We start from the raw sequence: 13,798 nt of genomic DNA on the forward strand, positions 1-13,798 counted from the left end.
CCGGCCTGCACCTCTGCTGAGACGTCCTCAAGCCTGGCTCCCCTCTCCCCTTCGCCCTGTGGTCCCCCAGCCGCGGGTCCCTGTGCTCCCAGCAGCAGGCAGCTCCGCGTCCCCGCACGTTGGCTGTCGGTCCTCCCACCCGCCCTGCGGCAGCGCCACGCGCGTGGGCACCGCACCAGCCGTGGGACTCCCCGCTTCAGACAAAGGGACAGCACAGACAGCACCTTGGCACGGACACATCACAGCTTCGGGCACAGGCTCTCCATCAACTACGCACTCAATGTCCAGTCCATCGCTGTGTCTGAGGTACTCGCTCTGGAAAAAGTATTGCTAGAGAGATCCCACAAAGCACTGACAGGAGCTCCAGGGTGCATCGACCAACTGCCCGGGACAGAGGTGAGGACCACCCCTGGAAAAGGGAGCATTTTTCAGCGTAAGCTTCAGACTGCAGAGCGGATCGCAGCAGCTGAGCTGAGCAAAGCCTCCCCACCCGCCTCCCCAATCCCAGGAACACTTCCACAACCGGTAAAACTTCACACGTCCATCTGCCAGAAGTGTGCAGCTCCGCTTGCCTTGCACCACGCACAACCACACCTACACCACACCACCACCACGTTGGACCAATGCAGATTTCATATACTGCATTACTGGGTTTAAAGCCTTATGATTTTTGCATGGGAAGATGCGAGAAAGCAAAATCCCACGGGATGCCAGCCCTTCCCCTGACTGTAGGGACTGACTGAGGAGACTGGCAGCGAAGCCTGACCACGCCACCCACCTCAAACCTTCACACGAAGCTCCCCTTCCCATCCCACCTAATGCACGGTTGTTTCACAGACCCGGCATCAATTCGGCCTCACTCCACCTCTTCTGCCACCGTTGCTCCCTCGGAAGGGGCAGGATTCATCTCACATCTCTTCCCGCACTGACAGCGTATACATCTCTACTTGAAACAAACTCTCTGGGATCCCTTTAGAATTAAGGCATCTTGACTTGGTGATTCACAAACATTTAAATAATTTCTCAGCTGCCTTATTGAAACAGCCTTTTCTCTGGCTTTAAGAAATGCAGATTTGGCCTATTGCTACCATACCCATTTGGCATGGATTCCGAACACAATTTTCACTTGCAAGTGCCACAGTACTGTCTCCTGCAGTGAGGAGAGTCCCTATACACATTAACAAATTAACGTTATCACTCTCTTTTAAATCACTCCTTAAAACTATCCTCTGCTGCGTTCACTACAAGATGAAGCAGCCGATGTGCCCAGACTGCTCCTCGCAGTGTCATCGCACTGGCCACTGATGGCGCGCACTGCACGGGAGCAGCCCCGTCGCCCCTGCGCTGGGACACAGCTGTCGCCGCCGGTACCGCGCAGATGCCGCACACCATACAGCTCCTACCACAAGGTTTTCCTGACCTGTCGCTGAGGTTCTGGGCGTACACTAATACAAACAATGACAAAGTAGTGATAATGGCAAGCTGCGGGAGCGAGCCAGTGCTGTCACTGCTGGAGACTGCCAGCCAGCTTCGGAGCCCTACCCCGGTTTTCTCCTCAGTCTCCTGCCTGTGCCCGGGGAGGCTGCACCCCTGTTTCACCTCGCCGTGCCTTGCAGCTGAGCCCTCGAGCCGCTTGTTTAACATGAAGTTGCCAGTGACTCTAATCCTTGCTCTCCTTTGTGTTAAACGTAATCAGGAAAATCCAGTCGGCTGTGGCCTCGGAGCAGAGCGAAGGCAGTACACAGCCTCCAACATCGCCTTCCCGAGAAAGGGAAAGGCCCAAGGGGGAGATACAAGAGCAGAGCCCTACATACCTGGTCAATCTAATTCTTCTCTACAGACCCCAATTCTTGTACCAGGTTGGGCAAAGCAGTAACAAATATCAGCACAGAACAGCCCGCATTGGCCTCCAGAGAGGGCACCTAATGAGTCTTTTCTCCAACCTCCATTTGCCTCGTAATTTCAGTTAGCAGAAGGGAACCTGCCAGCTCATCTTCTAGCACAGAGAACACAAATCTGCTTGAATTATTGTACCTGAAGTACATTTTTTCATCAAGACATCCAAGCAGCAGGCATTTCCGTAACAATTATTATGCAGCACTCAAAACGCCTCATAAAGGGAAGTAGCTTTATGCAAGACATCGGCCCTCGTCCTGCAGAGGAAGATGCCGCTGGCAGCCATCGGTCCCTCTCCCTGCTGCATCCAGGCTCACCTCAATCAGAAAGTCTCCCGTGCGAAGCCCTGCTCTCCAAGCGACACCTTCCACATCCACTGATTCCAGGTACTGGAGCGCTGGGAAGGCTGGGGTTGGGGTGAACTCCTCAATTGGGGTTTCAGCTACAAAACACAAAGAGAGAGAGAGACTGAGATAGTGTGGGGAAAAAGCAAGCAGAAGGCGGACAAGAATGTCCAGGAGCCTAGGAAAATCTCTGTATATCAGTTCAGAAAGAACACGTATGCAAAGCTCAGCTTGACTTCAATGCAGGAACCAGAGCTAACGCTCATTACTGGCTTTCATGTGTTACCAGACAGACGGCCGCTCCCAATAGCCTGTGCCACCGATGAGGAAAGAGAGGAGTTCCCTTTCCAGGAAAAGGGCTGCTTGTCGGCACCACGACGCCTGGCTACTTGTTCACACAGCCTTCCAGGGAGCAGCACCTACAGGGTTACTCCAGCCCTGCCTCCACGTAGTGGTAGTCCCAGGACTAGGGAGGGGACTGTGCCCCCTCCAGTGAACTGCGCTGCACTGGGTTTGGAGCTGTTTGCAGCCAGCAGCAGCCTCAAAGATGAAGCTGAAGATGGGCTACCAGATACAGGAGTACTCGGCAAGTGGGGGGCCGGGGGGTGAAGGTGCAATATTGGATCCACCTGTCCCAGCTACTCTGTCTTCCCTGCCTGCAGAAACAGGGGACGGTGTTCGACATCACCTGGCTGTCATGGACAGAGGAAATTATTGACACATTAAGAATAAGGGGCTGAAAACCCCAGGCACGCTCTGGCAGATCTGCACTCCCCTGAAAGCGTGATACGCGTTGGAGGGTCAGCGAGTGGGTTTTATTCCTCCTCCACCCGGGACAGCCGCTTTGCTCAAGGCTAGTTGTCAAATAACAGATCGCAGTCGTACAGCAGAAGTCCTCTCCTGCAACAGCAGTACAGCAGTCATTCTGCTGAGCAGCTCTTGAACATACTTAAATCACCAGGAGGAGATGGGGCTAACAAGCCGTTGTTTTGCCTAATGATGCAGCCTATGTCATGCACCAAGAGATATTATTGTGCCTGAAACATTACTGTGCCTGAAACATCTACATTTTGGCTGCTGACCAGTGGCTGGCCAACAGCATGGCACTGCCACTTGCTCAGGGTCAGTTTAAAAGCGCGATGCACAGCTTCTGGCACCGATGGTGTTGATGCAGATTAGCTCAGTCCACTGGTCTATACAAGTAGCAAGTTTAGGTCTAGTGCTCTTGACTGGGGGGCATACAGAGTCCTGGCAGATGGCATATTTGATGTTGCAATAAGTTACTTTGCATTACTTTCTCTGAAGGGTAATTAATACAGAAATGTGAATTAATACAGGGCTTGCAAACCAGCACCAAGACCAGCACAAGAGACTCCCAGAGCTTGGCTGCGATGGCTCATACTGTCCTCCCCTCGAGCACAGTAATTCTCACAGGTGTAGGAGAGAAGCTAACGCTGGTTGGTAAGAAATGCAACAGCGAGGCCACAGTTGCCTGAAACAGCTGGCTCAAACATGTGCAGAGCCTAGGAATTCAAACCAGAGACATGGTCCTCAAACCCGGGCCAGGCTGGCGATTTTGGGGCCAGGTGAACCGAAGGCTCTCACTCAGGGCTTTTCAGCGGACTGATGGAGGTGTCTTTTTCTCACATGAATCTCTAGTCCATGCAGGATTCACTGTCTCATCTCCCTTCAGAAGAGGCAGTGGTGAAAAGACACTCGTTGCTAGTGTAGGGACAGCTCGCAGCAGGATGCACCACAGGATCCAGGCTAACTTTCTAAGAAATCAAACACCAAATGTCTCCTTTAGTGGCTGATGATGCTTGAACAAACCATTTGCCTTAGAGACACACAACAAGCAAGTCAGAAAAAGCCACGGTTATCTAGTCTGATATCATGCATGACGAGGGCCAGAGCCTTCAACAAAGGTCCCTGCAGGTCCACCTCTCACCTCAGCTGATGTATGCAGAAAGCGTGGTTTATTTTTGTTAGCAATAGAGCTAAAGATGTATTGTATCAACAGGCCTAGATAAGTTATCCATCACTGTAAGGCTATTATCAAAACAATATATTTTTTAAGAGCTGTGTCAAAACCCTAACGAAGCAGATTTAATAACAGTCAGTGGATGATCTTGGGCATACATCTCCTTTGACGTCAGGTCACTCCAGTAAACGTGACCTACATTCTCTTCCATTTGTGTAAAATGCATAGACACTGATTTTCTACAGGGAGAAATATTTCCATCATTTACCATACTACTTCTTTGTTACTTTATTCACAATTTTTATGCAAGATCTTTTCTGCTAACTCAGATAGCCATCAGCTAGCACCAGACGAAGACAAAGTTTGCCTAAGATGTTAATATGCTGAATGATCTGATTATGCTTAGATGATTTTTATCAACAGCTTCCCATGACTTCTTCCTTTCACGGAAGCTAGCTTAAGTGGCAAACAGTTGACAAGTCATCCTACCTATTTTTAGAAATGCCAATGTAACATTTCATTTCTCCAAATCCTTCAGGACTTCCCCAGTTTTAAATTCAGCTCTTCGGATCAGTGACGACCAGCTAGTTCTTTCAACAGTCTGAAGTTAAAGAACCACAAACATGGCCTTGCTGCAGACTGTAGCTGCAAAACTAGGTGCCCAGAATGGCATCGGGTTTAAGGTGAGAAAGACCTTGTGTATTGCCTGAACGTCTGAAAACGAGAAAAGGGGAGACTCAGGCTCTCTGAGTGTCGAGTAAATTATTTATATAACGCTAATGAGACGTAAGGTCTCTGTAGAATATCAGCACTGTACTTCACAAAACAGGAGCATCAGCATGACATACCAGTACTGCCCTCTCATCATACATGCATCATAATTAAGTCATGAAAAGGTTAAGTGGAAGTCCTGATCCCCGGGGAGGACAGAGCCGGACAGATGACAATTTAATTGGTTTCCTAGCCAGGAGAAGGAGCCTGACGTGGGCAAACCAGGTATCACAGCAGCTCCAGCTACACCCGTCCCATCGGGCTTACCCCCGCTGCGACCCCACAGTTGCACAATTCAGAAGCGCTGCCCCGCGTTTCCCCCCCACGGGGCTGACGACAGCCCGTGGATGGCGGAGAAATCCTAAATTATAGCTCAGAGAAGAGTCATCTGAGGGATAGTTCAAGGATGCATTTTTCTTATTGGTAATCAAGGATATAAACTGATAGGGAATACAGATAAAATTAACCTAGGAAACCCAGCCTTATAGCCAATTTTGTCACCTGCGTTATTGATGTGTTACATGAGGGCTCCAGGCACACCATTTTCCGTGGGCTGGAAGCCATACATCTACAGTAACCGCACGCCGCGATACACCATTTGTAAAGTGTCACTAGTGCCTTAAAGATTCAGTAAACAAGAAAATGCATCCTGAAGTCAGAACTGTACCCTTATGAAACAAATACTAGAAACATAATTTAATACAGGAGGGGGAAAAACGTAGCCAGAAGAAGCCATCAGCTCTCCCCTGCTACTGCCTGAAGTCCCAGCACTCGGTCACAGGGAACAAGAACGAAGCTCTAGTAATGGACAAGTAAACATGAACTAACCCAGCCCTTCGCCATGCAGAGAACGAGGTCTGCAGGGCCAGCTGCTCCAGGCGTCTCCAACGGCCACATCGGGCAGCGGACGGAGGAGCTGTGACCTCCAGGCATAGGCGCAATCCAGCACTGGATTTCCCATCTGCCTCAATTAACTCGGAGACTCAGGCAACAGAGGGGAAACCTAGTGTTTACTGGAGTCTGCAACTGTGCTTCCGTGCTTCAGACCTTCCCTTACGGCTGCTTTTAGTTATTACTCAGTCAAATACATCAGTGCTGTGCTTACACCTGGTCAGTACGGAGACTGCTGTGTACTTTACTGCACAGGACCTGCAAAGGGAGAAGATTCTCCTGCAGTACACAGCCATTAAAGCTCCCTGGGTAAGTGCCAGAAAAGTTGTAACACCAGCTTACCACCTGAAAGCCCAACCCTGCCTTACCTGCTAGGCTGATGGATACCGGGCACATGGTTTTCTCAGAACAGAACAGAACTAAATGAAACGTACGTTGACAGCAACCCCATGGAGCACCTGCAAACCACGGCACGTGCCGGAGACCGTGGTGGTGGGGATATCTCCTTCCAACCAGAAGAGTCTGCTGAAAGGGGCAGAAGCACCTCTGGAGAACACTGCTCCAGCAAAGGCAAGGAGTGACCAGAAAACCCACCGGTATGGGAGAAGCCCTGACTGCCACCCCACTGTCCCCACGGCAGTCTGTCCAGCCCACAAGCCTGATGCAGGAAACCCATGCTCCTCTGGGTCACGGGAGATGGAGCCCTGCACGGGACGCGCCGCTGCACACGCTGCCCGGGCACGGCCGTACGCAGGCATCCACGCGCTGGCTGCAGACAGCACGCCCTTTGAAACACCCTGGAGTCAGCACTGGGCACGGTGAAGTGACGGCTCAGAGCAGACCTCAGGAGCGCTCCCCACCTGCTCTTCCCTAAACGCCAGCCGTTGGGAGGTGGTGGGCAGATGCTGATGCTGCCAGGACTGGAGCAGGCACCAACCCGGCACCAAGATGCTCGATCCATCTGTAGGGCGGTTCTGCCGACAGCCAGAGACCAAGGAGCAGGTTGGACACACGGGGATGATCAGAAGAACAGATTCGGTTTATTGCCCTGATCTGGGCCGTGGTGATCAAGCACAGAGCTGCCCAGCAGACACCCTGCCAAATAGTCCCAGTCACACCACTCGCGTACCTGGCAACCTTTTCCCAGTTCTTGACACTCCTTTTTGCTGCCCCAGCTTCCTCCCAAATGAACAATCTGCCTCTAGCTGCTTTTCCCCGCTCACCCCAGTTCTGCTACATCTGCACTCCAATCTGGTATTTCCAGTACCATTACCAAGGTAATCTTGGCCTTATTGGCATCACCGAGAGGTCACCCCCAAGGGGCTCCAGTATTCCCTGTCAGTTATCGGTGAAGTTTGGCCACTTCTAGCATCGCTCCCCCTCACGCACTGACGGCACCCAGCCACTCCGCCGCAGCACTGCCTGTGACTTCGCCAGCTCCCTCGCTGCTGGCTGTCACGTCCAACCTCTCACGTCACGCCCAGTCCTTCTCTGCCTCCTGTTCAGTTAGCTTAACCTCAGCCTTGTCAGCAGCCCAGCCATTTGCCTACAGCCCCAACACCAACGAAACAAGAAATACTGACCAGAACAACCCACAGTGTTCAGAGCTGGCTGTAGCCCCGGCGATGGAGGAGGAGGACTCCGACCCTCCTTACGCAACCTGGGCATCCTGACCTCTGCCTCTCACGGAGGCCCGAGCGAAGGCTGAGCGCAGCAGACCAGCCACCGCAAAAGCCAGCTGGGGACCAGACCCTCCAACAATACTGTGCCCAGATCAGAGCCTGCGGGAAAGCTTTAGGTCAGAAGTATGTAATTCGGTGGCAATTCATCTCTAAGTGCCTACCCAGGAAGGAAATAAAATCTAAGGAGGCTCTCTTATCCAACTGGCAAAGGCAAAACTAAATCAAAAGGTTCGGAATTAAATTACAGAAATTCTTGCTGGTAACGAGGTGAAATTTCCTAACAAGGAGGTCTACTGTTCATTGCAAAAGCTCATGACATTCGTACCTCTCAAGGAACCGTCACGTTAACACGACAGCTTTGGTTGGGCCATTTGATCACTGCAGCCATTTCCTGGTCTTAAAACTCCACCGTCCGGGCTGTCTCGCACCAGGGACGCCAGCTTCAGCTGCGCCCAGCGGGCAGGAGAAGCCCTGGAAGAGCCAGGTCGCCTGGAAGCCCCGGGGTGGCTTTGACGACCCCCTCAACACCACAGGTCTGAGGGCGAAGGCCCGGCAGCACCCCAGTCCTGCCCTTCGGCACAGGGACGCTGACAGCCCCCCAAGCCAAGGGGAGGGTCCCCCAGAAGGGCTGGCTCTGCCTCTGCCGTGCCACCGCCGCTGGGAGGACAGCACCGCTGCTGGCACACGGCGGCATCCTAAAGGGACACCCCTGCCACAAAGCTGGTTCAGTGGTGCCTGCCACGGCCAGAAGCCTGCCCAGACCTGCGAGCTCTCTCTTCCCCTGGGCTGCCCATCTTCACGAGGAATTACTCCCCAGGACCTGATACGGTAAACCCCAGCCCCGATTTTGACTCTTGCAGCATCACGGTCGATGGCATTTCAAGATGTGGGCTTCCTGGGACTCTCTGCAAATATTGCTTTTCTTGGACAAGTTACTTTCATTACTAGCCAAGCTTAGCAGCTTTATTACAAGTTAATCCAAGCAGACCAAATTGTTAAGATCCCAGTTACTTCACCGGAAACACATTTACAGAGTGAAAAATAAAATAATAAAATGGGATTCTACATTTTATCTACCGCAGACTATTGTAGCTGCCTTGGTACTTCTCACCTAACGTCCTGAAGGCACGTCTCAGTTCAGAGGCCAGGGCGGGAAGCCGCACACCACTCCTCTGACACCCAAAGAGAGCACCGGAGCAGCAGGTACCTGCTGCAGCTGGGTGGCCAACGGAGAGCAGGCACCAACGGAGCACGTGTTCTTGGGGGCAGGGAGGGAAGGGGTGCCACTATAAAAGGTGTGCCGTAAGTAGCATTTGCCATATCTAGACTCTGCTGGGCCTTGTTTCTAGTTTTCCATTAGATCTCCATAATGGAGACACCACCCTTAACAGCACAGATGACAGACGCGGTGTTTGACGTGCTCTGTCTGAACATCTCCAGTCCCAGTTTCTGTCCATCCTGAGGGTCACAAAGCATCACAGCACTCCTCAGTACAAGAGCCAAGTGCTGAAAACCATCAGTGAGCTCTTCCATTGCCATGAAACTTTATGATACCAGCACCGCGTTCCAAAACTCACTGCAGGGCTTTAGGGCAACCTCCCCTCTGCCACAGACCAACAGCAAGATCCTCAAGCTTTGACTCCTCGTGCCCCCAGGGCTGTGCAGGGCAGGAGCTGCGGCTGTCAGAGACCCCCGTCAGGTCAACGAGACCCAGCACCCGGCACTGCGCAGCACCACAGCTCAGCCTGCAGAGGCTTCTGAGCTGGAGGTCTTCACACCAAGTGCTGGACAGGAAACAAAACTGAGCTCCCTCAAATGATCCGCTGATTGCTACGGATCCAGGCAAGTTCTGCGCTTGGGCGGCTGGATCACTGAATTCACCCGAGGAGATTTGTCTCAGTAACTGCAATACCAGTTGCTCTGGCTGGTCTTTACACAAAGAGATGCAAACACAAACATCTCATGCTGAATATCAAACTTTAACCTTCCTGCGGAGAAAACGCAGCAAAAAACAAGTGGGAGTTTGTGAAGCGAGCAGATGACTTCCACGCAGAGTTCCCCCCTAACCCGAGCCCTGAGCTCTCTGCACTTTCCCCTGCAGAGCCCGTGCAGCCAGAACTCGGTCTCAACTGTGGGACCCAGTCATGGGCGAGCAGCGCGCGTGCGCCGCGGGAGGAGGAACGCGGCCTGCCCCACGTGAGCTCGCCCCGCGGCCAAGCGCAGGCAAAGGGGCGTTGGCGATGGCTGCGTGGGCTTCCAGGCGCAGGACTGGAGGCTGCGTGGTCACAGTGCCCGATGTTCCTGCAATGCTGCACATAACAAGACGCTCCCGGGGAGTGCTCTGGAGCGACCGCGGGGCTGGGGACAGCGATGGCTTCCCCAAGGCCCTGCTGCAGCCCAGCCGGGAGAGATGGGGCTGGGGTACAGACCGACCCTCCCCGTCGGCGAGCCCCATGGATCGGCACTTTGGTCACGAGCTGGGACCTGCTGGTTTTACGAGTGCTCCTCGATGGTCCAGCTCAGATGCAAGGACCAGGAGGGGCACTGAGGGGCAGAGAGGCTGCGGCAGGCAGAGGAGAGCAGGAGGGCCCGGGACTGCAGGGAGGCCATGGCGGGCAGACGAACACCAGGAGGGCTCAGGGCTGCAGGGAGGCCATGGCGGGCAGAGGAGAGCAGGAGGGCCCAGAGAGGCCATGGCGGGCAGAGGACAGGAGGAGGGCCCAGGGAGGCCATGGCGGGCAGATGAACACCAGGAGGGCTCGGGGCTGCAGGGAGGCCATGGTGGGCAGAGGAGAGCAGGAGGGCCCAGGGAGGCCATGGCGGGCAGAGGAGAGCAGGAGGGCCCAGAGAGGCCATGGCGGGCAGAGGACAGGAGGAGGGCCCAGGGAGGCCATGGCGGGCAGAGGACAGGAGGAGGGCCCAGGGAGGCCATGGCGGGCAGATGAACACCAGGAGGGCTCAGGGCTGCAGAGAGGCCATGGTGGGCAGAGGAGAGCAGGAGGGCCCGGGGCTGCGGGGGAGGCCATGGCGCCGGGGCAGGCAGAGCAGCGAGGGCACTTGCTCCAGGGAGCAGTGAGAGCTGGGAGGTGTGGTGAGCTGGGCAGAAACCTGGCAAGCAGGTCTGCATTCTGCATCGAGGCAGGTGCACGTGGTAAAGCAGGTGAAGTGCTTGCTTGACTGGAGAACTGCGGGGTGGGTGGGGGGAATAAAAAATTAACAGCATTTTGGAAAGAAGCAGGAGCAAACCGAGCCCCACAGTGGATCAGCACAGCATTGTCTCCGCAATGGTGTACAGGATCAGCAGCTTCGGGAGATACACAAATCACGGGAAGCAATCATCTCGGGTAACCTCGTGAATAACCTGCCCCGCCTGGAGGCTTCTCCCCACACTAAGTGGACAAAAGAAAGCTCACACCCTGAAGCGAGGACTTACAGCCATCTCCTTTTCTTTTTTCAACACATCATTTGTATTATTGGCAATATCCTTGCTATTCATATTATCTACTCCTTTCTTACAGAGTAAATTCCCAAGCCGGGGACTGCGCGTCCCTTTACTGCTTCCACAGGACCCACCGTAACCAGATGCCAATGAGCATTAACTGGCCCAGGAACAATACTCCTCTGCCCAGGGAACTGGTAGCAGGGATCTGCTGAGACCATGCGAGGTGCGGCTACAGCTGTAACAACCACTCTTTACAGGGATGGCCCCAGGGAAGTACGTATGAATATTTTATGAATCATATTACTAAACAGGGCCTGATCCGTGGTCAGGTTAGCCAGGAAGACGGAGATTGCTCTAGTCCAGGCACAGAAGACTGGTTGAGTTTAGGCTATTACAAGCCAAGAAATATCATCTTTTTCAGCATTTTGAAATGCTGAACAGGTCTATCATTTGTGTATGTGAAAGGTAGGGATGGTTTCTTCGGGCCAAGCACTGAAGAAGTGAATCCACCTGCTCATCGCTTTCCAGCGCGGTGCTGAGCGAAGGGGCTGCTACACCCCTTCCCATCTGCCCCAAACGACTCTCTGAGGCAACGGCTGCAGGCAAGTCCCAGGTCTGAAAGCTGCAGCTTGTCTCCTGCAGGAACCAGGATAAAATAACCTTTGTCCAAATGCTCGGTTGGTTTGACTGGGACATCATGTCCTCCTGGTACTGGACAGAGGTGGAGACCGGTCGGGCTGGGAAGCACTGGTTCTCCGGGGTGGGGGACAGCATTCTCTGCCTGGGGTGCAGCTGATGGGCAGCTCGCACAGATGGGCAAATTTGGGTTTGGGAAGGAATCAACCCTCAGCAACACTGGCAGAAGCCATGCAAGATTTTCACCATCCTCTGCAGCACGAAGTGCAGTTTCCTTGGAGGATCATCCAGCTGAGTCTCACTTAATAACCAGCTCCCTCCCTCTGCAGGGACTTTGCTGATGCTCTGTTCCCTCCCGTTTTCAGACCCCTTCTCTGGTTCACCCCACCAGGCCTGAACTGTTTCGCACAGAGTATCTCAATGAGGCGGGAGCGGTGGTGACACCGACAGGGCCAAGACAGAGAGTCTCAGCACTTTTTCCAGCTTAAACCCCACGGCAGCGCAAAGCACCAGGCTGAGTGGCTGGGAAATACGGGTGACTCAGAGCCACCACGTTCACCTCTCAGTCAAGAGGATGCTGCTCCCCAAGGGGCATCGGCAGACTCAGCAGCACCCCTGTCCCACACGGCAGCACGACAGACCATGCCCACCCCGCGAGGGCTTCCAAGCCACGACCCCCTGCAGCCACGCGCTGCTCCCTGCCCCCTGCACCAGTGCCAGGCTGCCAATCCGTAAGCCAGACCCGAGTCCCACACAGCCTCACGCCCACTGTTTAATCCGCTCCAAGTCCTCTCTTTCAGCCTCAGCAGACAAAGGAAAATACAGAGCCTACAAATGTTAGGAGGGCAAACAAGAAAAAACAAAAGAAAAAAGGAAACAGGACAAAATTTATCCCATTTTCCCTAACACAATAGCTGCAAGTCTGATCTGGCAAAAAAATGGATGCCATTTTGAGCCCTGAAGTTTCACTTCACGTTACACAGACTGATGCGAGCAGCACACGGACAGACATGTATGTCACATGTATAGGGAAGGGGAGAGAGAGGGGAGGCAGAGACAGCAACCATATTCCGACAGGAACGCAAACACACCCACTGGCACACAGAGCCCTTTCATGATACGGACAGAACAAAGACATCTCAGGAATCCGCACAGAAAATCACACCCAAAATTAAAGCCCAAATCACAATGATCTTCAGCCACACTGAGGTCCAGGAAAGGAGCAACACGACCGAACGAGCTGGCAGCCACTGGTTTAAGCCTTCCCTCCTGCATCCTGCACCCGACATGCAAGGAAGGGATGGAAGCATGCACTGCTGTGCCTCTGCTTTCAGCAGCTGCGTTTCTGAGACCCCTTCGCCTCTCCCCAGCCTTCAGTCTGGAACTGCTGGAGAGGGGACCCTCCAGCCGGAGGTGGACCTGCCTCCCGAGCACCCGGGCTGAAGCCTGTTTCCCATGTGAATATGAGCACCTTCATTACCAGTCCCCAAGGGACTCTCTTTTTTTGTAGCAAAAAGATCGGTTTCTAGCAAGAGGAGCCAAAGTAATGACCCGGTCCAAGGTACCGGCTGCACGAGCTCAGGTGCTCCAGGGCTGCGCAGCAGACGCGTGCCCCAGGCGTGAGCAGAGGCTGTCTGGCAGCACAGGGTTGAAGGTATGGTGGCAGCTGCAGGACAGACATCTACTGGTTTGCTCTCATGCTGGGGCTGAACCCCAACACAGCCAGGGCTCCCAGGAGAAGGAACCCCAACTCTATACAGCCAAAGTATAGTGAAATACTTCAAGCATTAAAAAAAAAAAAAAAAAGCCACAGAGGACACAGGCCCTGCCCCACGGGGCTTACACCTGCACCCGAAACAGAGCACATGCACTTTATACGCCCAGCAAATAGGCAGAAGTGAAAACTCCTACGAATACCAGCATCTGTACCAGAGAAACACCCCAGAACGTGCGAGAGATGCACATTTGCCATGAGTGGCATTTTCTGTACAATGCACGTAGCCAGAGATAAGCTGCACTCACGCTGCCTAGCCCTCGGAGGAGAAGAGAGTCCCCTAAGAGACCCCGACGCACAGGGGCTCGCAGGCTGCTCGGTGCCGCCAGGGGAACGGGGTCCTGAGCACCAGCCAAAGTCAGGAGAAGGAGCTTTCCCTCC

The 13,798-nt window shown here is 53.7% G+C and overlaps 1 protein-coding gene across 1 annotated transcript in view; it reads right to left on the reverse strand.

Annotated features, from left to right (window-relative positions):
• Nucleotides 1–13,798, reverse strand: part of SHANK3 (SH3 and multiple ankyrin repeat domains 3) — a gene marked incomplete at its 5' end in the record, with an annotated part of 356,878 nt that overhangs the window by 70,287 nt on the left and 272,793 nt on the right. Inside the window, 1 exon segment of the mRNA XM_082310842.1 lies at nucleotides 2,214–2,338. Coding sequence (XP_082166968.1) covers nucleotides 2,214–2,338 — 125 coding nt within the window.

Source organism: Platalea leucorodia (assembly GCF_965183815.1).
Source record: "Platalea leucorodia genome assembly, chromosome: 4".
In the NCBI taxonomy this organism is placed as follows: Eukaryota; Metazoa; Chordata; class Aves; order Pelecaniformes; family Threskiornithidae; genus Platalea; species Platalea leucorodia.